Source organism: Phymastichus coffea, unplaced genomic scaffold, assembly GCF_024137745.1.
Source record: "Phymastichus coffea isolate CEN01 unplaced genomic scaffold, Cenicafe_Pcof_1.1 PCOF00063, whole genome shotgun sequence".
NCBI classification, from domain to species: domain Eukaryota; kingdom Metazoa; phylum Arthropoda; class Insecta; order Hymenoptera; family Eulophidae; genus Phymastichus; species Phymastichus coffea.
The window spans coordinates 1,303,497-1,329,262 of NW_026706874.1; the positions used below are offsets into that span (position 1 = coordinate 1,303,497).

The window sequence follows — 25,766 nt, forward strand, 5'->3', positions numbered from 1 at the left end:
TTCAAATTCGCTCACATTTTATAGTGTTACTATGATTCATATTGGATATGTATGATAATTTTATCACTTGACTCGGTTTTCCAAAAGGAAAGCTTTAGTCTACCGACTACTACTGGTTGAAAGAAAAATTGCAGCCCTTAACTTTAGTTATTTTTAATTACCTTTATGATTATAAAATTTCTTTTCAATCACATATTCGTCTCATTACTTTTTAAAATTATTTTAAATTGCGAAAGATTGTTGAAAAATTAGAAATTTACAAAAATTAAAAATTTTAACGTCAAAAATTAAGAAAAATAGAGAAGTATAATTATCAATAACAGATATTATGTATAAAAAAATGTATGAAAAAATGATCTGATTTATAATTCTTTCATCTGCACAGACGAAAGCTTTAGAAGATGATCGTAAAACGAGCAAGTAGCGACCAACGAATTCTCGCGCTGTTCTTTTCCAAACGACCAGTCGCAACCATACGCAATACTTTTGTGTTCTTTGTATTCGGCAACGATGTTTGGAATTTGCGAATCGACAATGAAAAATCCGTTGTACATGCAAGCTGCCAGTAAATATCTCGCTTCGTAAGGATCCCATTTGAGCCTCCATATTCCGCCATTTAAATTCAACTCTTCGAGTGGTCTGCGAAAATGTCGAGTATCCCATGTCCTTAGTGTCTCGTCATAGCTATAGATGCAAAATTTATATGCCTACATGTTTATTGGACGAGAAGTTGACATTGAGATGCTTACCTGCCGGAGACTAGACTGTATTCTTTTTTCCAATTGCTGTGTAGACTTGTAACTCCGGCGTTGTGCAATCGATTAGTGTGTGTTGGGCTGTTGATTCGGGTGTCAAAGCGTAAAAATTTACAGTCATCGCCACCTGTTGAAACGTCGATTGTCATTGATTGTTGCTTCAAAATGAAACTTTAGTTTCCTTTCAACCGAAATGACTAACAGATTAAAAAATAATGTTGAACCAATTTACCTGTATAAAGAACATTGGTATTCCAGTAATCGAAAGCTGCTATCCAAGCTTCAAAATCATGTCCATGTAGCCTTGAGATCCTCTCGATATTTTTCACACTTCCAGCAATGTTGAACAATGAAACTGATCCTTGCGAATCGCTAACAACAATTTTTATGTCCTCCGTCGTTTCCAATCGCCTTCCCGTCGACCAGTCCAACGAGAGTGCAAGTGGTTTCTCACTTGCATCATTCACTGCAATTTCCGATGCAAACTCCAGCTCGTCCTTAATCAACTCATATATTTGTAAATATCCCTCGGAATTGCAAACTCCAAGAAGAATTTTGCCGTAGATTTTGATGTGACACCATTTCATGTCCAATACTGCTGGTACGTCGAGCTGTTGAAGAAGCCGAAGCTTTTTGTCGTCAACTTGGAATAAGTAGATCCTGCCGACACGTTTGACTTTATTGAGTGTTGGAAAACCTTCGCTGTCATTGGAAGTCAGTTGGTACGTTCCACAGACGAAAATATCTTGAAAGTTCTCTGATGGACACCACTCGACTGAGTCGGCCGACAATTCCGTATCAAAGCTCTCTAACGTTTGGAACATTATAAAATCTGAAATTATATCATGCACAATTATTAGATTTTTAAATATTATTTGTTGTTTGTAAACTGTCGTCTTTGCAAGGAATTTGGCTATAAATTGATCAACAGCATTGATTAGCTTCAGAGATCAATATTTATTAGAATTATTCATACAAACATTTTTTTTCATACACATTATGATGAAGACTTAAAATTAAATTATTGGCAAGCACATTTGGTATTATTAATGATTTGGAATATTGTTTTTTTTCTTAACATTAATATTGAGCTTTGTCAGTCGAACTTATATTATCACATCAAACTGATAACAGATGCTTCCTTATGTGTTATGAACTAGCATATAATACTATACTTTTTGAGCCTTTGTTAAAATTAATATTATTCGATAACATGTATGTTTTCTGAAAAAATTGTGAGCCTGCATTGAAAAATAATAATCAAATAACTGATATAGGAAAAAATTTGAAACAGCTTTTGTAATCAGAGTGTACAGCATTTCTAATGATATTACAGATATTAAGAATATTTATCACGTACATATTAATCAAAATTTCAATAATATAAATCTTACATTTAATCAGGTCCATTTGTTTAATGTACATACAATCATTGCATCAAAAATACTATTAAATGTATGTGGTCCATTAACAAATATGAGAATGCAATAGCATTTTCATTTTCGTTTATTAAATGGATTCAAGTCTCTTTAATGTTAATGGATTAAGTCTCTTCAATGTGTGCAATATCAATATGAATTATCACTATTATACATTGCATTGAACGAGGTAGTTTTTGGTTAGACGTATACATATTAAAAAATTGCTTAAGATCGTTTATCATTTGTTTTAAAAATTACTGCTATTTTAAATAAAAAAACTATTAAAAAATTACTTGGGTTATTTTCAACCTCTTGGTTTTCAATACATTAAAGTATTTTTCACAATAAAATAATAATGTTACAACTTGAAGTAAAAAGTTGAAATTATTAAATTCATGTGTTTAAAAGTATTTCACTAATAAAACTGTTAAAATCTCAATAAATACATTCTTTATACAAATTGAAAAATCCATCGTCTAATACTTTTAGGAATGGATAGAAAAACATTGAACTACTTAAGTTAAACATTTCCTCATTGTCGAGCAATCCTTTCAGTCTCCATGATGCATTCTTTGACTAGAACACGAGCCTTCATGATGCCTTGTTTGATTTTTTCAGCTGAGTTTCGGTGTCCACCATAACTAGGCCGAATATGTTGTCCCAATTCTTGGATTACAAGTAAAAGATCTGTATATGGAGATTCTCCTCCAACTGGCAGCTTCATAGGTACATTGTTGAGAGTTCTAGGCTGTGATTGGACCATTGAAGGCCTTGGTTTTGGAATGGTTATCAATGGTTCAATAATCATCTTTGGATTTTCCATGTAATGGCGACTATTGTTCATTGTTGAATAATTGCAGTTTACAGTTCGCTGTCTGGGATGAGATTAAAAAAATATAGTTACGCGCAGCAAAGACGAGAGTTCAATCAAAGATAAATAGAAAAACCTCAATTCTACATAACCTAAAAATAATAAGGCTTTTATAATCTGTTAAAATTATTAAAGAATCCATTTGAATCATACCTTCAGGCAAATTTTCAGATTACTGTAGATAAAGAGATTATTTAAAGTAACTCATTAAAATAAAACAACAAACAATAAAACTGAAAAATGTTTTAATACATCGTACAAATAGACACAATACAACGTCTCTCATTGATACTTACTGTCTTTTGTATGGGTGTTCACAGAATGTTTTCGACACATTCGAAGAGACATCAATTCTGACACTATACTATCAGACTCAGTCATAAACAAGACCAGCGATGGCAGTAGTTCACGGCGTAGCCATTTGTGATCCTATCTATAGGGACTTTGAGGGAGCGTGCATTTGGGAATAAAGAAAATAAAAAATGATAAAACTCAATGAAACGATTGTTATATATGAAATTATTAATATTAATTTTTATATTGTAATTAATATTAATATTAATAAAAGTTTTAACACTTTCTACTTTATTTAAAAATGCGTACCCCCTCAAAGTCCCTATAGATCGGCGCACAAATGGCTGCACAGTGTACCACTGGTCCTGTGTTAGAATAGATGTGTCTAGGGAGTATCCACACTGGATCCCTCTTCCTTCCTGACTAGTACTCTACTACTGAATAATTGAATTACTACTGCCTGCCTTGCGGATCCTGATCTAGCCTTTTTATACCATAAGCTGGCGTACCCCTTCCCTTTCTTTTTGCCAAATTAATATGCGGTGAGTAATATTCGCGGAATTATTATGGAGAACGTGCTTAGCTTAATCCATCTCATTAGATAGATTTATAAATCTTCCTGGGAAGGTCGACAATTGGCATAATAGGAAGTTAAATTACCGATACATGATTAGTTACCATAGCCCATCACATGTATTCTTTTTAGTATCGACGTGACAATATATACCGAAGGCACAATATCATACAACGCATTCTGTTTGTATTTTTTCAAATATTTTATCAATAAATTTATTTAATTATTTAAGGTTTTAAATAAATAAAAATATAAAGTATAGAATTGACGATTTCCCACTCATTTAAAACACTACACAATTAATAATAAAAGTGTGACGTCCTCGTAGTTCGTCCATCCGCTTCATCCACTTCTTAAAATCAAATTACGCTACTTGTACTGCGCCATCGAGCGAGAAAAGTATGTAACACAGGGCGATTTGTTGACTAAAGTCGCTTTACGCCCTCAACGGCCTCAGCGATACACTATTGTTACCAGCTGCTTGTCACTCTTGTCAGTCGTAAGAGTCGCGCTTGTCCTTGTGTCCTGTGTGTATGCGTGCTTCAAGATGGCAGCGGCCAATTCCAGTTTAACAAACGAACCAGTAGAACAAAAAGAAGATGAATTTAACGAATTCTATAGTGAGGTTTGTCAAAGTTTCATGCCTTTTGATCCCTTCGATTATTATTCTTTGAACATATTGTACAGTCGAACCTTTGTTGTTCGTTATATAATATTGTAAACATTGCTAGTTAGACAAATTTACTTGTATAATTTCTTTGTGTATTTGGACATTTAATCGATAAGACATCAAGTTATTATTTAGTAAATTTTATTCATAATTCTAATCTTTGTTAATCATTATTTCAGTATTTGGCTAAAGATACTAATAATCAATCAAAGCGTTCTAACCTATCATCAGTATTTCTTAAAAAATTTAATTTTTGTTTATTACAACAGGTTAAAGAAATTGAAAAGAGAGACTCAGTCCTCACACCTAAGCAACAAATTGATAGGTTACTGCGTCCCGGTTCTTCTTATTTTAATTTAAACCCATTTGAAGTTCTTCAGATAGATCCAACGACAAATATTGATGAAATCAAAAAGAAATATAGACGTGTAAGTATACCTACTTAAATAAAATGTTTATTGAATCAACAAGACTATCTGATCACGATTCATTTTTTAGATGTCGATATTGGTTCATCCTGACAAAAATCAAGATGACGCAGATAGAGCACAACAGGCTTTTGAAAGTGAGCTTATCAAATCATGACTTATTTTAAAGTACTACAATATATGGTAATAAATTTATTTTTAGCTGTCAATAAAGCATGGAAAACACTGGAAAACGAAGAGACCAGAGCCAAGTGTATGGATGTTATCGAAGAGGCAAAAGCAAGGACAGATCACAACGTAAGTTTGTTTATCAAATAAATTTAATTCTTACTACAGTCCCTTTTATCATTATAAAATATACTCTATAGATTTCTGAAAAGAAAAAGAAAATGAAAAAAGAAGGAAAATTGGCAAATGATGCCGTGTTGGAAGAAGAAACACCAGAAGGCTATAAACACGCTGTGTATGTAATGACAATGAAACTCTTTGCTGATATGGAACGTAGAAGGTGAATTTCCTTTCAAGTAATTTATTCAATATTAATGAAATGTGTTTCACAAAAATTGGTTTATTCTAGACGAGACTTGGCTCAACGTGATGCAGAGCAGAGGAAAAGAAAAAGAGAGGAAGAACTGACAGCTGAAGCACAAGCTGCTGTAGATCGTGAATGGCAAAAGAATTTTGAAGAATCTAGACAGTCTAGAGTAGAGAGTTGGAAAGCTTTCCAGTCTGGTTCTGGAGGACCAAAAAAAAAGAAAAAGGAAAAGAAAATGAAATCATTTAGACCTCCAAAGACCAAAGCTGAATCTCGATCATAAAGTATTCAAGAAGTGTAATAGTACAGGATTACACAAAACAAGGAACTCTGTTCAAATAACTAAATAACTCAATTATAATGTTATTGATCAATTTAATTATTCCTGTAATGTACAAAACAACAAAATATCAAATATGATATAATGAAATCTGAATTTTTTGGAGTACAATTGATCGTTTGATTGATACTTTTATAGTTAACGTTTTTAAAGATGAAATAATTTCAAATAAATTTACATTACTCCAAAAAATTTAAATTGTAACTATATACTCAAAAGTCTAAAGTGAGTATAGAATTAAATTTGTGTAAGGTTGTGTGTATCATTCATTACAAAATATCAAAATGTCACTTCCTTTTTGTGGGTGCAACTACTTACTGATGACGATTGATAGAAATACATGAAAATGTTTTTGAATATATGCATATGTTAGTTCAAATTTTAACACGAGGAAGCATGAATAAAATATTATAGAACGTTAGATTAAGGTAATGCCAACCAAACGGTAATTATATTAAATTTTTTTGTTAAATAAAAGGTGAAAATGAAGCAGAGAAATAATCTATAAATGTAAGTGCTTGTGTGTTAGTAAATGATACGTAAGATTACAACATTGTTTTATTGAATAATTTTAATACATTATGCTCCACACTAGAGAGTTATTAACTTTGATAGTTTTGAATCAACTTTTTGTACAAAAAATATGACAAATATTTACTAATTAATAATGTCAGCTGTGTATTTCGTAAAAATTATTACTCAAAATAAAAACTTAAAGAAAAAAAACAAATAAAGCTTTATTAAAATGTAATTAAAAGTACTAAACTTATTTCCATTAATACCTAGTATATGACCATGTATTAATTGTTATGTTTGTAGGTGATTACAAAATACATTCTTAATTAATGGACAGCATAACATATTACTTTTTAATCATTAGACGTTACAAGGTAAATTGATTTTTTATTTATTTCTAAATTAGATAATAATTATAACAAAAAAAGCATTCTTGTATCTCTATTACAAAGAGACCAACAACTAAACATTCGCATACAATCAATGTTTCCTCCTGAAAACAAAATATAAACGAAACATAAAAGTATCGCTACTCTTCTTTAGCATTGTTATTATCGTCACACATGATTCCCTCAGTGCCTCGTGCACTGGCCGAAGAAGTGCATTGAAGCGTACAGCATAAGTATATTCTATAGGTATACATGTACGGCAGGTCAAATTAAAAGGCATGCAACCAGCAGCAGGAACGTACGATTCGGTCGATCGGCGCATGCGCCTGATCAGGTGCGCCGAAGAAAAGGCTGCAGCCAAAGTAGCAGCAGCAGCCGCGAGGAGAGCGAAGGTGAGTGGCGGCGGCGCGGCGTCCCTCCGTGAAGAAAGAGAGAGAGAGAGAGAAAGAGAGAGAGAGAGAGAGCAACAAGTGGTGTTTCTCGTTCGTCGCCCACAGCTGGCGATGTCGAGGATGCACGAATTCGTCGATCCTGGGTAGGTACTTTAGCTTACCGATCAAGCGAAAAACAGATTAGAAGTGACGAAGGTCCGAAGAAAGAGGCAAGATCGCGCTATAATGATGTTGTTCTCAGGAAGCCGACAACGATTGGAGTTGGAAGGCTAAAAACAGGGAGCGGTAAGTGTGCTCGTTGTCTCACGGCCTTCGGTCGTTTCTACAACACTGGAGCCTCGTGTCCAAGGTGTCGACTGCGCGTTTGCCGGCAGTGCAGAAGAGACGCTAATCCCGACTGGCTGTGCTCACTTTGCCACAAGATCGAGTGAGTAGATTTCTTCTCGCGCTGTTCGTGTCTCGTGGGTTGCGTGCGTGGGTGTGTGGAGTGAGAGAGACGGGAATGAGAGAATGTGTATGCAGTACTCGTGTGTTCGTGTGTTCCGTGCCCTAAAGTGTCGTGAATGTACATTCGCAGGCGAGTCAAGTCCAGCAACTGTCTTTCTGCCTTAGACATCATCAAGTACAGCATCCGCAGGGCTTGGACTATCAACGGTAAGCCTTTCTATACAACGCGCGCGAGAGACTCGCGCTCGTGCTTTTTCCTGGAGCAATGTAAGGAAAAACGGAAGCGTTGTTGTGTGCTCTTTGAAACTTAATCACTTTGGACGACTAAGGAATAGTAATTCGAGAGTTCTGAGAAATCGGATTTTTTTCAGTCGTTCCTTCGTCGTACGTTCATCGAAATAAATCGACTGTGCAAATACGTTATCGTGGCTTGAAGAAACTGCGTTATTCGAATTTTCACTTATGTAGCGAAAGTCAGAGAGTAACACGATGATTTGATTTATGATGATTTGACGTTTAGTTAACAAGCTGACCGACCAGTTTTTTTTATCTTTTATTAAGTAGAATGTTAATATCAATAGTTTTACATATTATCCGTGAGTTTGTTATGAATTTCCGTCGGTTTGCGAAATTTGAGCAATCGTTAAATTGAAAAATACAATTTGAGCAACTGCATATATTTTTCCACCTATGTGCACATACAACTGATTAGTATCATAATGCCCATAACAGGTCCGCCAGCACGTTGGTCAGCAGCTCGAAAATCAGCGGAGTACCGATTGTATCGAAGCTTACCGAGTCGACGTCGTGACTTCCTCGACGACGAGAAAAAAGTAGCAGCAGTAACGAATGAATCGCTGATCAAGTCAGCAGCGAAAGTGATCGCAAAGCCAACGAAACAGCAGCAACAGAATGAAGTATCGAAAAAGTCGAGTATACCAGTGTTCCGCAGTCGTAATTCGAAGGAGTTCGAGGATATCCGGGAGTCTCCGAAACGATCATTGATACCGCAGAGGTATTGAATTGATTTAATTGTTGCTTAATTGCAATCTGATTGGCCGTACTATTACGGATACGAGAGTTTTGTTGTAAATCTTCTATGGTAATTAGTTTTGTCGTAAATCTTCTATGGTAATTAGTTTTGTTTTAAATCTTCTATGGTAGTTAGTAAAACCATTAAGATAAGATTTCTAGCTTTAAGACTACATGTTTCTTAATTTCATTTCTTAATTTTAATCTCTGCATCGCACGTGAAAAATAGTTCTATTTTTCCATGCTTTTGAAAGATTCTCTTATAACGTAGCTCGACCGTACATACATACACATATACGTAATCATACAACGATTACCAGTGTTACGTAACATAAATGCCAGTCATAAAAGTATTTCACAATCCATGTACACCCACACACAAAACAAGCGTGCATATATGCACGTATATAGCATAACTCCCACGTGATCTTTTTGAAAAAAAAAAATCACTGCTGAACCATGACGAAAAAAAAAATCGATTTGTGCAGGTACAGAGGAAGCACGGACGATCTGCGCCGGAGCCGTGAGGACATAAGTATACCAAGCTTTATACCGAAGCTGCTGTCTCCGCGAAATAAAGAGGACAAGCAACCGCCGCTACCGTCGCAGCTTAAACGACAGGATAGTCGGGACGACGTGCGCAAGTCTCAATCGCTGCAGAATCCTTCGTCTTTTCGGGCCACCAGCAGTACATCGATCAGGCTATTCCGACGTGACGAACAAGATAAATCAGTCAAGTAAGCGGAAATTGAAAAAAGTGCGATCATGATTCAAAAGTGTATTGGCTGTTTCACCATGAATAAGAAGAAGCGAAAAGTGTAAACATTTTTTGGTGTCATGCGTGATCAGTTCAAAGTATTATGGTTTCGCTTGGGAAACATTGCGAGTAGTTTTTGTTTTATTTTCACGCTTTATTCATTTCGAATATTTTAAAAATAGCAATTAAAATTGTAGCGGAAAAACGCAATTTCTACATGTCATAATAGATAATCACCAGCATGTTGCTTGAAAAGAACTTATTAACAAGATTCCCCGTGAATTATACATATATCTTTAGCAATTAGCTTGACAGCTATGCAAAAATATTGAAACCAGTTATTGCATCCGACTTTTTATTTTATTTAAATTGTAAGTTCACGCTTTTACAGTTCACAAAGCGAATCGCAAATAGAGCAGGAGGCATGTCCAGGAGGCGAGTCCTCAAAGATGACAGTGGACGAATTGCAGATGATCGAGAATAAGGACGAGCGAGCCGATTCCTACGTGAATAGCAACGAATCCAAGGGAGACGACGAAGAAGAATGCGATAAGAGCGACGACGTCGCTTTAGCCACGACTGCTATAGCTACAGCCGCCTTCGTCAAAGATCTGGACAAACAAATTCTATCGGAACCAACGTCCGGTAAAAAGATCGATGAACCGTCTGTTGTAAGTATGCTATGTTGTAAAAATATGCTTTTTTTTATTTTTCTAATTTAATGTTATGTAAAAAATCAAATGGTGAACATATTATTAAAATGAATAATTTACTATCATAATGAAATTAACAGCAACTAATCATGAATTGATTACAGGTGAAAAGAAAATTTTCTAAAGAAGAGCTTTCAACCGATGACACCGATGATGCACATAACCGACGGTGTTCTAGCGTACGTATACGTATGAAATTTATTATATCTCGCATGAAATTTAATCGAATTTATCGTCTTTGCAGCATCTTTCGCCAGAAGCAAGCCCGCTAAGCACAAGGTCCTCAAAATACAGTCCACGTGAGAGCGAAAGTGAGCCGACACCAGCGTTACCGCGTAAAATTGTCGGTGAAAGGGGTGAATCGAGTCTGGCTTCGCAAAGAATTCGAGATGCCATAACTCGGACTCGCCGTGAGTCGAACAGTAGTGCCAAATATGAGAGTAGCGGGAGTGAGGGCGTAAGGTAAGATCATTGTAATAATAAAATTAAACTATACTATTGTACACTATAAAATAAGGTTAACGCGAGTATAAAATAAAAACAAAAAAAAGCGTTTATTACGGATATGTTTTCATTGAACGGCTAATTTTTTCCTTAAGACTAAGCGAATCTGGCCTGTCAAGCTACGTCGACATAGCCCGTCGCGTGAAGCTTTTTAGCAGTGGAAGCTTGGGTCCATCAGCCGGAAGTTGTGACGAAATCCTACAACGAGACAGTGCCACAAGCGCAGGAGAAGATGATCATGACGATTACACGCGGATGGGACCTGGCTCGCAAAGTCGTGTTATGATACGACGACGTCGCCAATTCGATGCTCAAGGTAAATTTCGAACGAAACACGAAAGAGAAATGGAAAAAAAGTCGAAACCAACACACTCGAAGGAACGAAAGTAGGCAAAGCACAATTAGGAACGATACTCACGATAACTTACCTCGTTCTTTCTTTGTCGTCGCTGCTAACATCGATTTTCGAAGCCCACTGATTTCACTCGAGTCTCAGAGCGGTTCATCATCGCGTAGCGATAACAGCACGATGAAGCATCACGGCAGCAGCAGCGACGATGAAGACGAGGACGATTGCTGGTGTGTGTTCGGTTTCGAGCTGCGCCGAATTGTGCAGCTCGTCTTCACCTCCATCATTGCCACCTATTTTCTCGTACTGTACGCCGCAGTAATTATTATGCTATTTTTTTATCTAACGTGGACTCACGGATACTAAGCCATCGTCATTGTTGCCTTATCGTTGTATTACGGACAAGTGCGAATTAAAAATAATCGAACGGTGTCAAGGTGTGTCACTCTCTTCGTGGTCGCGGCTGTAGCTCTGCTTTGAACGCCATCCAAAATGCGGCGCGTACGTATTTTTAGCGGTCGTCTGAGGGCTGCACAGGTGTCTCACTAAAGGGGGCTTCACGGTTCGCTGCTGCCACAGGCTGCTGTGTGCCTTCGCCTGCGTTTATTGCCGTCGGCAGCTCAGTGTGCGCCTGACGACAGACGTCGTCGGTGCTGCCGTTTGTGCTGTAAACATAATAATGCTGCTCTGTGTGTGTATTTTTCGTTCATAATACTCGGTCTCGGTGTGCGCGTTGGTCTGCGATAACATGGTTCGTGCCTGGAACACAATTATCAACGTCCATTGATTGCGCCATACGTGAATCATCGCCAGCGATTTTTCTTCTTTCCGATCGATGTAGAAAGCCTGCGACCGGAGGAATAAGAAAGCGCATGTCGATTAGCTGTCACTGCTACTAATATTCGTGCAGTACACACGTGGCTGAATTCATAGTCACTGACCAGGTAATTCATTAGCGCGTGGAACGAGAAACTCAGTACGCCGTAACGCCCTTTTTCGCTCTCTCGGAGCTTCCTTTTCTCTTTTCTTATGGATTATTATTCTCTTTCAACGAGCAGCTTTTTTTCCGCTCGTAGGTCAGTGATATTTCAGACGAAAATATTGATAGATGTTATTTGATTTGATAAACGCATGAATGCGCTTTTATTTACCACCTAGTATTTTGTTTATCTGAGTGCGATATATTTATTTACGATAAAAAAGAATATTCAATGTATAACACAGTGTATTTATTTAGATGATAATTTTGATTTGCGTAATAAGGTTATGAGATTAAATATAAGAAAACATTACGATCGATATTAGATTGCTTATCAATATTCCTTTGGTTCGATTAGTTCGTTGAAAAGTTGTTGTCGGCATTTATTCGGTTCAGCTAACGCCTATTTTTCATTTCGGAAAACGCTGCCGTCCATAATACAACCAGCTTAATTTATTATACATGCGAGATGAGCGACAGCCGAGTTAATTAAATTTAACTGTGAGTCGAGCACACATATCCGACCGACCGACCTTTCGCCGACCTACGTTGTGCAAGCGAAAATCGCGCAACTTGAGCCCATGCACATTTATAGGGCGTCGCCGCCAGTTGATCAATTCACGAGCGACTTTGCAGGTCCACGAAGGCGAGGAAGATCGCACGCACGAGCGTGTTGCGGCGCAGAGGAACCGCTACTAAACTTGTCGGATGAGGTGTCAACGGCGTCAGCATTGCTAGACTACCGACGGCTCGTGTTCATCAGCTCGGACTCGTCGTCCGGCCGCGAGGAGGACGACGCCGACAGCAGCTGCTCCGGCTCATCCTACCTCAACGGCAATCCTACGGCCAAGCAACACCAGCCGGGCTTGGAGGATTGCGACTGGGATTACTTCGAGAGCAACTCGTTGAAGCTGCCACCGCTGCAGGCTGCCACCGTCGGTCAAGCCAACGACTGGAGCTGCTGCCCGGCCAGACCCCAGGCTGGATTCGGCGGAACGACGCCGGCTGGTTGCTGCCAGGTGTGTGTTCATTCGAGTTTTTAGGGTGTGCTCTCCGATAACATTTGCGGACGCATTAAAAGGGCGAAAGTATGTTTTACGAGGGAATATTTACTTCCACATTGTTGCACGCAGGAGTTTAGGTTGTCTTAATGTGTTTGCGCAAAGTTATCCTGTTTTCTTCTAAAAGAAAATGGAAAAAGTATTCTTAAAAGATTAATTAAACGAGATAAAAATTATTCATCTTATTTCTTTTTTTAATTAAATCTTTCAACAAAAATTACTATAATAAGACTTTTGTTTGCTGAAGTTCGAAGCGAAAATCAATAAGCAACTTTTGGATATTTGATTATACCAAACATAGAAATATACTGAGACTTGAACAAAATTATAGGAGGACTATTATGATTAACTTTTTTTTAATTTTGATTTTTAAAGCCAATGTGGCCACGAATAGATCAATTTATTATTATTATTATTATTATTGCTATTATAATTATTATCATGATTATATTATTCATATTAATATACCAAATGGTTGCAGATAATGCAATCTACAAAACCACTTGCAAAGATATATACAGGTATCTATGTACAAGCTAGTATAACAGAATACATAAAATTTATAATTCTAATTTATTTCTAATAGAAGTGATAAAAGATGAGAACAATGATATAAGACATAATACCTAGGTTCCTCCACTTGAGTTAATTTCTTGGATGGTAATACTAATCTGCTGATCAGGTCAGCCCTGTTTGCAACATCCATATCTACTAGTAATTTGATTTTAGTTTGAATCCACTTTTTTATTTTAAATTTACTACTGTTGTTTGTAATGTTGATACTTCTCATTTCTCTGTCAAATTTTCTATATATTTTGGTAGCAACGTATCGACTTCGAAATGTTAGGGTCTTGTTAACATTTGGTATTACTAATTTGTCTAGTAATATTTGTAACATGTGATATTGCTTTTTTAGTTCCCTTTTCTTTTCAAAACCAAGTTGTTTGTTATCAATGATATATTTTGACAAATACTTGTACAGCCTAACGTGAATTAATTTAATAAGGAATCAGTGATATTGGTCTATAGTTTGTTAGTAGTGATTTGTCTCCTAATTTGTAAATGGAAATAATATTTGTAATTTTGAGAGCAAGAGGCCAATAACCCTTGTAAATGCATTGATTAAAAAGGTACTCGAAGAGAGTACTAATAAATAAATCCAAAACCTTTAAAACTCTTGCATTTATACTATCAACATCACTAATTTTGTTTTTGAGATATTGTGTAATCTTTGGTACCCCATTAAGATCAGTATAATGAAGATAAAAATTTTCATCAATTTTCACGGGAAACTCTAGTGAGTGTTCACTGTTTTGCTCTATCCGTTCTGTTAATTTAACCGCCACTTCACAAAAAAAAAATTATTAAAAATCCTCAGTCGCTTATTTAGGATCAGAGTACTTTTGCCGTTATATTCAATTGTCTGAAACGTATCCCGTTTGGTTTGATTCGTTGAACGTATCCCATTTGATTTACCTGAATGCAACTTATAGTGATTATTACTCTTGCCTTCAACCTCTTCATTTACAAATATTCCCATTAAAGAGAGAGAGAGAGAGAGAGGGAGAGAGAGGGAGAGGGAGAGGGAGAGAGAGAGAGAGAGAGAGAGAGAGAGAGAGAGAGAGAGAGAGAGAGATATTAGAGTCGTATTGCTAATCCCGGAGAAGCAAACTTAAATTTCAATACATCCGTCTTACTCAACGTCTGGAATAAAACTTTGCAACAAGATTATAAATATTAAAAAATTCAAATAAGTTAATGATATTTCATTAGTTAGGCGTAGTTAACTTCAAAATAAAGTTAAGTTACAAAAATAATTATTTTCTACAGGCTTGCGGAGGCTCCCGAAACGCCAAAGTATTGCCTGTACCCGTGCCAATACCAGTACCAGTACCATATCCTGTACCAGTGCCAGCCTCATTGTGGACAGGGGAACTAGCAGCTAATTCGATGATAAGCAGAGAGCATCAAACATCGTTACCATTAAATCTACGCAACGTCAAACCACCATCGGCTGGTACATGGTTTTCTTGGAATCCTGGCTTCGATTCGTCTTCCTTACTTTTTTCACAGTCGCATATTTTCCCGAGAGAACTCTCTTCATCCACTGAGGCTCTGCTACAACCTGTGAGAGTTTGTACTTAGTTTGCTAATTAATTATTATAATGAAAATATAATCATTGAAAATAACTTTGTCTTTATTTGATATCTATTATTGAAAACGTGTTTTTATTTATATGGACAAATGTACTTTCATTGATTGAATTGCTTTATGTTGGATAATCTCTACTTCTATAAAATATTTGTAAAATTATTTTAAATACTAACCATTATGTTTGTGTGTGTTAGAGATGTTTGTTTTGACTGATAATCAAGAGAGTTTTTAAAAATATCGTTTCGTTTTTTTTAAACTCATATTTGTTATCTTCTTTTCTTCCAGGCGCAAGAAAAGCAGCCAGCAAACCAACAGGGAAAACCTCTGGAAGTCAGCAAACCTGAACCAATGAAACCAGAAGAAAAGGCACCAGAACCCGAATCAGCTGCTCCAAACGAAGTATCCGAAGCTTCACCGTCGCCTCCACAACGCGAAGAGCCCGAAGAGCCGTTAGCAGAGCCACAAATCATGTTTCAAGATTCGCGTAGTTCATCAGGTCGCTCGTCAGCCGACAGTAGCGATCTCGAAGATTCCGCGTCTCATCGATTTTCGCGTGTAATGATCGTAAACGATGATTCATTAACGAGTGACAACGACATCGAGGATAACGAAGATTCGGATTCCGCGAGGGAAGCCCATACCGCCCCACTTCGAAAAATCAATCATCAAAACAAGGATAGTCCAGCTAGTGAAGAGGAAAGTCCGGAATCCGTGGTTTTACGAAAAATTCGCACGTTGGATGAGAATGCCGAGTTCACGGAAAAAAAATCTGAGATACTAGAATCGGAGGGTGCAGAGGAAGAGGAAAGAGCCGACGCAGATGAAAGCAAGCTACAAGAGATCGCGAGTTACGATGAAATTTATCTGGCTAGTATGCAAGACCACTCAGAAAATTCGATCCTCTTGAAGTCTATCAGGCCGTTGGATCCCGAAGACTTTCGACGCGGAGAGGACGATTCTTCGAATGATTCAGCGGTAATGCCAGACTCGCTAGAGGTGAGCATGCAAGACTTGGAGGATAGTATTGAAGCGGCAGCGACGAGGGACGAGGAAACCTGCGATATCGGCAGAGCAATACTCGCCACCTCGTCACCTGTGATGACGGAGGAGGAGGAAGAGCAGGGGGGGAGGCACGAGCAAAGTGGCTTCCAGTTCAGTGCCGCCGCTGCCGCTGGTACTACCGCGGAGGTTAGTAGCGCGGAGTCTCTCGAGCCGGACGCCTTGATGGCGAAGTCGCGCAAGAAATGGCAGATCCCAGCGAGCTTCGACATCAAGGGCATACCATCGACGCACTTTCTGCCACCCGAGCCACGCGTCAAGAGCTCACCGCTGCTCGCCGGACTCGTCGACGTCGAGCAAGACGCAGCGACGCGTGACGACAACGAACGCCAACGACCGCGTACGCCCACTCTAGATCTGGAGGAGGAGGAGGAGGAGGAAGAGGAGGAGGAAGAGGAGGAGGAGGAAGAAGAAGACGAGTTGGAGGAGGAGTACAACATCAACGACGATGTTGGCGGACAGCGCCGCAATTGGGTATCGCCGAACAACAACAAATACAGGAGCCTCGTCATGATCACTCAACATAGTCCAGCTTATCAGGCCGTTAATGTCATCACCAGCGATACCACCACACTACTACAGCCGCAACAAGGATTTTATTCGCTCGACTCGAGTCTCGAGAGGTACGTTATAGTTATATTCTTCTGACATCTTTTTTTCCCGACGTAAGGAGAGTGAAAGTCGTTGAGAGAACAGCACGGCGCCTGACGCAGAGTCTGGCGCACGTTCAGGTAACTTTTTCAATTTCAACCTGCTTCACAGGTGTTGGCTCGTTGCGAGAGTTACGATTTTTCTCTCGCGCTGTGCGTTCTCTCTCTCTCTCTCTCTCTCTCTCTCCTCTCTCTCTCTCTCTCTCTCACACACACACTCTCTCTCACTCTCTTTCTCTTTCTCTCTCTCTCTCTCTCTCTCTCTCACACACTCTCTCTCACTCTCTTTCTCTCTCTCTCTCTCTCTCTCTCTCTCTCTTCATGCTGATTGTGCAAGACTTTTGCATTCGTCGAACATTGTAAACAGAGCATGAAGCGTTATTTAAAACTCGACGGCTGTGTGTAGTATGCTAACCGGTAAAATACGCCTGTACAGTTACCACGTTTCACAATCTAAAATAATATAACATTTGGCGTATCTCGCTCGCATTCGTTCAACTCGCCAGGTCGGTAAGCGAATGTCCAGCGCTGTGCAATGATGCAATCGTGATTCTGCTTTGTTCGCAGGAAAGGCGCTACGGGTCTACCGTCCAAAAAACCGCTGGCCTGCAAGCGACTACTGACGACGAATAGTGCGGAGCCGGAAGTGGATAGCGGCTTGAGTGTAGGAAGTGCGAGTGAGAGTGACGAGCAAAGTGTGAAAAAGTGCAGCCCCGTGCTTCTGACGAGCCGCGAGGAAGAATCGGCTCCGGTGCTCGTGGCGGCAGCAGTGCAAGAAGCTACGAATTTCATCGAGTCAAAGCGGGGCGGTCCGCTGATTCTCGAGGAGGGCTTGGCCGATGACGACTCATGGGTCGAAGAGATCTCGCACGATGAAGACGAGCAAAGCGCGACTACGGCTACAGAGGAGAGTTCTGAGGACGAGACCGGCAATAATCTCGGCGATCGGGAGGAAGAACTACGCGGTTATCATCGTCAAGCGATCGATTTCACCTTACACACGATCGTCGAAGAGTCGTGCGAGGAAAGCGAGGCGGAACACACTAATGCCAGTTGGAGAAAACGACTGGCTTCGGCTTCTGCATCCGACTTGGACAAATACTTTTTCTTCGGCATCGGAGCCGACGGCAATGCGAACAACTCGCGAGAACTCGATAGTTTGTCCGAGAGCTCGTCTGTCTTTTCCGAGGGGCTGGATTCGCTGACTCGCGAGGAAACGGCTCAGAATGCTAATCAAGAGAAGAGCAGCGGAGAGAGGTCAGAAAAGTACTATTTCTCAGAGTTCCTTGGGTTGGATCAAGACAGAAGAGACTCGGATGGTTCTGTTGGCAGTGATTCTGAAGGCCGACCTAGTCCCGAAGCTCAGAGGAGAAAACGTTTGGTCAGGGCTAGAGGCACTGGAAGATCGCACAGTTCATCGTTAGATAATTTGCTGGCTTTACAAAATTCTGGATCACATCAAAACTCCCTGCAAGACACGAATTCAGCAACAGATGCACAAGAATCTCAGTCCGAAGGATCGTCCACGGAGACCGATGTCGCAGACGAAAATCCTAATCCCGGATTTGGCAGCGACGGTCAATTCGACACGGTGAAGAGGAAGAAAAAGAAGCTACGGAATCCCGGAGCTACGAGTCCGCGTGTCAGCGAAGATCGCAACAAAACACCCGAACCTAGTTGTGCGTTATCGAACGAGCTCCCGGAAGACGAATCGAACGAGGCAGCTGCGAATTCTGAGGAAGATGAAGCGAAAACTCCGCAGCCAGAAAACATTCTCGCAGTTACGCAGCCAGGCGAGAATGAACAAGACGATGCCCGAGCTAAACAACAATCGAGGGATTCGGGCTTCGTTGGAAGCTGTGATGACCTGCTACAGAGGAACAACGGTAACGAGGCCCAAGAAGGCGCTAAGGCTGGGGAAGACGTAACGGAGACCAAAGACTATCAACAGCAACCGGCGCCGAAGAACATCCACGAGAGGATCAGACTGAACAGACTTACTGCTACTACTTTGACGAGGAAGGATAGTTTCAATAATTGGTCAAGTGATGAAGAGACGAATTTGATGATGTCCAAGATGCGGCAATTCTTCAAGACCATGGTGGCGAACAATCAGAATCAATCTGGAAGCACTGCCTCAAGTGCTGCCTCGCCAGCACCGAGTCCGAGTCCAAGATTCTCCACCAAAGTAAGGAATTATGTGCAGAATCAAAACAATAGAACGAAACCACCGCAACTCGTATACTTCGAGAATGAACTGACGAGACTAATGAAGACTGTACCTGGCATTCGAGACGATCAGGTGCGTGAGATCGTAGAATATTTGAGCTCCGAGGACACCTGGTCAGATTCCTATGATTCGTCCGACTACACGAGTTCAGATCTCGAGGGTGCAACTGCAGGTGGACGAAGATCAGCACTGCAAGAGCAAATATCGCAAAGTTGTCAGCAGATAATCAGCAAATTCGATACGAATAACGAGGAACCAAGACGAGATGCTCCACCGGTGCAACAACCCGGCCTTGGCAGAGACACTGCCTTTGTTTATCAAAAGCTGGTGCAAAGTTTCACGAAAATGGCAGGTGACAATACGAGTAGCGACGCAAACTCGACTCCTCACAGCAGCCCACCGCTCATCGCCAAAGTGATGCATCACATAGGCAGCCGACTCGTCGCTCTCATGCACGAAGTTTCTGAGAGCAATTCCACAGCCGCCGCGCATACTCACAATACCAATGCTGGCTGGCGAAGATATCCACATCACAGAACACCGTCATCCGCGTCCACTACCGAAGACGACGACTCCACTTCCGATTCGGCCGGCGCAACAACGGTTAGTTGTGCCCATATGCTCGAATATTTGATAAATAAGACTTAATAATTTTACAATTTAAGTAGCTTGACTTTTTACATGTAATGAAATGCAATTTCAGTTTTTATATTAAGTTGATTCTTGAAATAATTACCTGGCGCCACGAGACTTTTCAAACTTGTCGGCGTATGAAAAGTTAACTAGATCATAACTGCTTTGCAACTCTTCGATCCGATTAAAGTGAAAAGTCGTGTTTTTTATAATGCTCATCGGACAGGTAGAACATTTTTTATTAAAATTCAGGCCATCGCTTATATCTTTTTTTAAATGAGACGATGATCTCAATAATTACTTTCTTCGTTTTGATAAAAAAAAGCGTGGGTTTTTTTTCACTATGCTGCTCTTATTTAAGCGAGCTTTTATCGATTGTTCGAGAAGACTGTGTAAACCTACTATTCATTAACTAGTAAAAGTACTAATTACTTAATTGCGAATGAATCAGCCGAATAGAGAAAGAATGACGATCTCATGAGAGCTGTAGAGTCAACTAAAGCAAATTAAAATTACGTTTACTAAAAATACTGAATGCTCCTCGAGTAACAAATTCAATCATATATTTATTTTCCTTCTCAGCAGCACTTGCCCCGTTCGAAATCACACGATCCACTACTCCTGATAAACGGTCATACGACATCGATAAGCAGCATGCCACCGGAAACCGAAGAGCGCGAAGCGAGCGATTACGAACGTTTTTCATGGCGCGGAAGTTTCGAATCTGCATTAATGGCCGCGGATTCGCGTACGAAGTTGAGTTTACTGGCTTGCTCCAGTGATGTGAGCGTAACCGCAATGGCAGCTAAACGAAGATCAGCCGGGGACCTGCTCTTCAATCCGAAAAGTTTCTCCAGAGAGCAATTAGACAGGGTGAGAAGTTGTGGTTCCATTGGAGGTGGAACTATCAGTGGCGCTGGCACTACTACCGTTAACGGTGGTTCTATCGAGGAGAAAATCTGGAGCAATAGGAGATCTTCGGTACCGGATGCTAATACCAGGGGAGAGTCTGGTGAGTTATTTTCCTCTTTATTAGTGGTTATGAAAATTAGTTTGTATTAATGTGGAAATTTACTTTCTTTTATTGTCTCTGTTAAATAGATTATAATTTCTAAAAAACGCGTACGTACTCAGGGATTTGGATCGGTGCGGTAATGATTTCTATGAATAAAATTGATAGCAAAGTAGTTGCCGCTAGATATTTATCATTCAATAGAGTTGACTGTCACCGCAAATCAATTTATTAATATAAAAAATATCAACGTGAAGCATTTCGTGGCATTCACCCATTCAATTTGTTCAGGCGCATCGGCCGGCGACGATGACAGCGAAGACGATGACGACGAGGATCTCGACTACGGCGATTCGCGCGCGACCACGTTACCGCGCGGTATGCAGCCGGCGAACATGATCGCGACCTCGACGACGAACTCGCTGCCGCGGCAGAGTGGCTCGTCGGTGCAGAGCATGCACAAAGCCCACAGCGTGTACCACTTCCTACCTCAGCACAGTGCCGTCAAGTCGGCGCGCTACCGCCCGCCAGGCTTCACGCGCAACAGTCCGTTGCAAAGTGGAGCGGCTGCTTCTGGGGTGGCCGGGCCGAAGAGGGCACTCAGCGCCCCTGGTCTGCAGCTGCAGTCGAGAACCAGGAGGCAACAGCACGTGAGCAACAGCGCCAACGCCAGCAGTACCAATGTCTCCGCCTCGGGCTCGGCAGGTGAGCTTCGATTCTCTTTCTTCAAGTTGACCTAGTTCCGCTCGAGTTTGCGTTCGTGCCTCGAACCACAGCTCCGCTGCTAGACAATTAATTCGGTCGATCGAGATCTTTCGGAGATCCAAATGCTCGAATAGTCGTAACTGAAGGTACGCCAGACGCGGCCACGCGTTTCGAGAATCTTGTCGTGAAATTGGCGTAGCTGTGGAAACTAAACGTCGCCGAACAAAGCGGATCGTGAAAAATCGCTTCCACTCGGGAATAATCGCGTGTCAATGAAGCCGTAAGAAAAACGGAGAGTCCCTTTCCCTTCTCGAAACACGCACGAAGAACCGACTTCTGACGCGCGGCACGAGGAATTTTCGCCGCGCCGTAGAAAGGAGGAAGTTCCCAAGCGCGCGCGCGAGTGTGAGAGACTTTCACGCAAGTATGTCCTTGATTAGACGCTAGGAGTTGCCGTGCGGCACACTTGATAGCTCATCCGATGAAATTTTCAAAGCTCTGAGATTCGATTTTCCTCCAAACCGTTCTCGCGCGGAATGGACGACGACGCTGTCGCGAGACGAGAATTGCGCAATAGTCGCTCATTGCGTGCGACTTTCCCAAGAGAGGCAAAGGCGTTGCGCTAATGGTTGCCGCCGACTACACCACGTCCTTATTGCTCTTTTTTGGCGATACGCAGCGCGACCAGGTACGTCTTAGGAGTCGGCTCTAGGTCGTTTTTTTCCTTATCATTCTTCGCAAAGAGAAAATTTGTCCTGTAATGCGCGCGAGGCATGTATGTTATTCGTGTCACGCCCGTGTGTATGTATGATGCGTGATTTCACTGCTTGAGAATGCATTTAGATGATATCGAACCGCGTGCTAGATATTTTTATGGAAAAACGAAAGGCAGCAATGCTCACGACGGATCAGGGATTATTAATTAATTAGTTGTAATTAAGGTAACGGTGGATGTGAGTTGTACCCACTGCGAGAAATCTTTGATTTGGCAACTCTATCGTTACGCAATATCCAGATTAAAACATGTAAAACAGCACAAGCACACTATAGGGAGAACAAAACGATTCCTCATTCCGTTCGACACACGCAACACAGTTGCGTCCATATTTACGCCACTTGGCTCGTTACAAATTAGCAAACAATCGCAATCACGCAATCGAACTTTGACAGACGAAGCGAGCAGTCTGTCGGAAGCATGCAGCACGCCGATCATCGGAGCAAGCTCTCGCGCGACGTCCAGCCGGAGCGCCAGCATCGACCTGGACGACATCGAACGTGGATTCAACTCCTCGCATCATCTCACCACGCGTGCCTCGCTGTCGAGCTTGGGCGTAAGTCACATCAATTCACTACACTTTTTTTATGCGCGCGATTATAATGATCCCATCATAATAATTATATAAAAGTTTTTTTGTTCCCTCCTTTTGTTTTTGGCTTGGACTACGACACGAGATCAAAACTCCTCGTGTCGTGCAAATTTTGTGATATCCCGTACGCTTTATGTCAGCTAGTTTTCGTTATTTGCAGCTGAAAAGTCAACGCGTGCATCGCTTTGACTTTCGACAGAAGCTGCTGCGAGTAAAGATTTTTTGTTCGTTACGTAACGGATTTGAAATTCCTGTCTACAGTTAAATGATTGAATTACACCTCGCGAAAAAGAAAACTGCTAATTACACGCGCACGCTGTGTGTAAGCTTGAAAAGTAGATCCGCGGCAGCATAAAATCTGCATAAATCGGATCGAATTTCGAGATACAACGGCATAATAACAGTGCATCACGGATTGCGAAGCGCGATTATAAGAGAAAATTGTTGTGGCGCAGGCGCGTTCGGATTCAATGGCGTCGGTGTACAGCGGCGCAGGCGAAGGCAGATGGTGCGGCTCAGTGGCCGTGCGCGGTGAGGTTGAATTCTCCTTGCAGTACGATTACAAGCAGCTTACCTTCGAGGTCCACGTGACGCAGTGCAGAGACCTGGCTCCTGTGGACGTCAAGCGCAACCGATCCGATCCGTGAGTTATACACTTTTCTTTGTTTTTTCGGCAATTGTCTAAGAATAGTAAAGTATATCAAAATCCAATTACAATGGAAAACAATCATTAGCGCGGTAATTGGATGGTGTTTACACGAATGAAGTGATTCGACGCACAGCAGCGATTTCCTTCGAATAACGACAAGAATTCGCAGGAGCTTTCATTCTAATTTACGATGTATCTGTATCGCGTTAATTGACTGCGCTCATGTAGTAAAAGTTTATATTCTAGTAGAGCGGAAACGTCTGCCGTTCGTTACGCATTCGGCAATTAACCATGCCGCGCGTGTGTGTTGCAGGTATGTTAAAGTATACTTGTTACCCGACAAATCCAAGAGCGGAAAACGAAAGACGAAAGTGAAGAAGCATACTCTGAACCCTGTTTTTGATGAGACTCTCAAGGTAAACAACAATTCATCAACAGCACATGAATATTGTTAATAAACGTCGAATCATTAGCAATTAAATATTGTTTATAGTTCCATATGAGTTTGAACAGTCTGGAAGCGAGGACGTTGTGGCTGACAGTCTGGCACTCGGACATGTTTGGTCGCAACGATTTCCTCGGCGAGGTTCGCATACCTTTAGAGAATAAAATCTTCGACGATCCTCGACCACAGTGGTATCCTCTCCAGGAACGCGTAAATATCCTTGAGACAATTCATTTGATCCAATCCATCGCCACAACCTGTAATAATATCATTTTCTAGACGGAGCCATTTGACGACCCAGTGACGTACAAAGGCGAAGTGATAGTAGGCTTGAAGTTTGTACCACCTGACCCAACGCGACAGGAGCGCGAGAGGGATGCTGGCACACTTGGCAAGACTAAAAAGAACTGGAGTAGAGGTGTGCTTCACGTCCTCGTCAAGGAGGCGAGGAATTTGCAGACGCGCGCTAAAAATTCTGGCACCTGTGATCCATTTTGCAAGAGGTTAGCCCATTTATAATAATTTCATTATTGCTGTTTTACTGTTAATGAAACATACCCGACGATCGATGTATCTAGAAGTATAGCAATGAATTGTTTTTTACTTGTTGCAGCTACCTTTTGCCAGATAAAGGCCGCTCGGGTAAACAAAAGACAGGTGTAGTGCGTCGTTCGACAGGCTCGCCCGTCTGGAATCACACATTTGTATATAAAGACGTCAGTATCCAAGAGCTGGCGGAACGTGGCCTCGAGCTCACCGTCTGGGATCACGATCGGATTGCCAGTAACGAGTTCCTTGGTGGCGTTCGTTTTAATCTTGGCACTGGTTCGTATCTCGTTCTATTTACTTTTCTTCGTATAGATTTGCGGAGAGAATGTTCGCAAATCCGGTACGGTTAATTTTTGCAGGTAAACATTACGGGAAAGCAGTGGACTGGATGGACGCAACTGGTCGCGAAATGTCCCTCTGGCAAAGCATGTTGGAACGTCCGAACTTTTGGGTGGAAGGAGCAGTGACATTAAGGCCAAATTTACATAATCACGTCAAAACCGGTACTACCTAGAAATGATTATTGCAACTTCATATAAATATGATTCTCATTCACATGGGAAAAATTATTCACTAGAAGTGCCTTTAAAAAAGAAATCATTATAGTAAACTCGACAATATAATGTGTAGTTTCATCCGTGGATAGCGTATATTTTTTAGACTTTGTAATGATCTTTTCCGTATAGCTCTCGTGCCTATTTTTACATAGAAAGAAAGAGAGAGAAATTAGAATATTTTTCAAAATTCATCAGACTCTGTGAATCATCGAATGCGGTAATCGTAGCTTTAAAATATGTAATGTGTAATTCTTGTTATTTATTGATTGCATAATGTCGTTGTGTGAACGTCGACCTTCAGTTTTGCCAAATGTTGACTCAACGTATTTTTTACATTCAAAAGTTGTGGCCAAAAGTACTTTTATGATTCTTTGTGGAGTCAGAAGGTGTTCTGATGCTTACCACGTTGTGTAAAAGATATATGTACAGATGTGTTCGTCTACTGTTGGTATGCTTATTATTTCACAGAGAATAATCGTCGTATTTGAGGAATTAAATACGCTAGGTGATCATAATTTGATAAAACATTTATAAATGTATTTAGAAGAATATGTTATATATGAATATACAAATTTATGTTTAAAAAACAACGTTATAAAAAAACGAAAGTTAAATTTTTAGTTAGCTGCGTTCGATCGAATTATTTAATAAAATAATGAAACGCAAGGCTGATACCTATGTACTTATACTCGATCATTAATATTAACAAAATAAAAAATATAAATTTT

At 40.5% G+C, this 25,766-nt stretch overlaps 3 protein-coding genes across 7 annotated transcripts; 2 read left to right on the forward strand and 1 right to left on the reverse strand.

Moving 5' to 3' along the window:
• Positions 1 to 147: 147 nt before the first annotated feature.
• On the reverse strand, positions 148 to 11,406 carry LOC131667245 (diphthine methyltransferase). 4 transcript variants are annotated; one of them, XM_058940552.1, is made up of 5 exons: positions 3,651 to 3,791; positions 3,344 to 3,489; positions 988 to 1,587; positions 750 to 882; positions 148 to 684 (listed from the first exon to the last, which is right to left on the reverse strand). In XM_058940552.1, exons 2-5 carry the CDS (start codon positions 3,426 to 3,428, stop codon positions 363 to 365), a joined length of 1,140 nt encoding a protein of 379 aa, XP_058796535.1. In that variant the 5' UTR covers positions 3,429 to 3,489; positions 3,651 to 3,791; the 3' UTR covers positions 148 to 362. The 4 variants fall into 4 exon arrangements, with proteins under 4 accessions (XP_058796535.1, XP_058796536.1, XP_058796537.1 ...); XM_058940553.1 differs by having other exon boundaries at positions 3,344 to 3,480; positions 3,651 to 3,789; XM_058940554.1 differs by lacking the exons at positions 3,344 to 3,489; positions 3,651 to 3,791 and adding an exon at positions 11,067 to 11,406 and having other exon boundaries at positions 149 to 684.
• LOC131667251 (dnaJ homolog subfamily C member 8) lies at positions 4,333 to 6,612 on the forward strand. The gene is made up of 6 exons (XM_058940560.1): positions 4,333 to 4,540; positions 4,855 to 5,013; positions 5,084 to 5,150; positions 5,216 to 5,310; positions 5,382 to 5,521; positions 5,591 to 6,612. Exons 1-6 carry the CDS (start codon positions 4,463 to 4,465, stop codon positions 5,829 to 5,831), a joined length of 780 nt encoding a protein of 259 aa, XP_058796543.1. The 5' UTR covers positions 4,333 to 4,462; the 3' UTR covers positions 5,832 to 6,612.
• LOC131667240 (serine-rich adhesin for platelets-like) lies at positions 6,822 to 25,012 on the forward strand. 2 transcript variants are annotated; one of them, XM_058940540.1, is made up of 22 exons: positions 6,822 to 7,328; positions 7,427 to 7,612; positions 7,763 to 7,839; positions 8,365 to 8,647; positions 9,153 to 9,401; positions 9,813 to 10,092; positions 10,239 to 10,313; positions 10,379 to 10,596; positions 10,734 to 10,954; positions 12,603 to 12,985; positions 14,858 to 15,160; positions 15,468 to 16,864; positions 17,459 to 19,724; positions 20,337 to 20,766; positions 21,058 to 21,471; positions 22,642 to 22,802; positions 23,294 to 23,481; positions 23,801 to 23,903; positions 23,981 to 24,142; positions 24,212 to 24,435; positions 24,546 to 24,757; positions 24,841 to 25,012. In XM_058940540.1, the coding sequence occupies exons 1-22, from the start codon at positions 7,072 to 7,074 to the stop codon at positions 24,993 to 24,995; spliced, it is 8,244 nt and encodes a 2,747-aa protein (XP_058796523.1). In that variant the 5' UTR covers positions 6,822 to 7,071; the 3' UTR covers positions 24,996 to 25,012. The 2 variants fall into 2 exon arrangements, with proteins under 2 accessions (XP_058796523.1, XP_058796524.1); XM_058940541.1 differs by having other exon boundaries at positions 20,340 to 20,766.
• Positions 25,013 to 25,766: the final 754 nt, after the last annotated feature.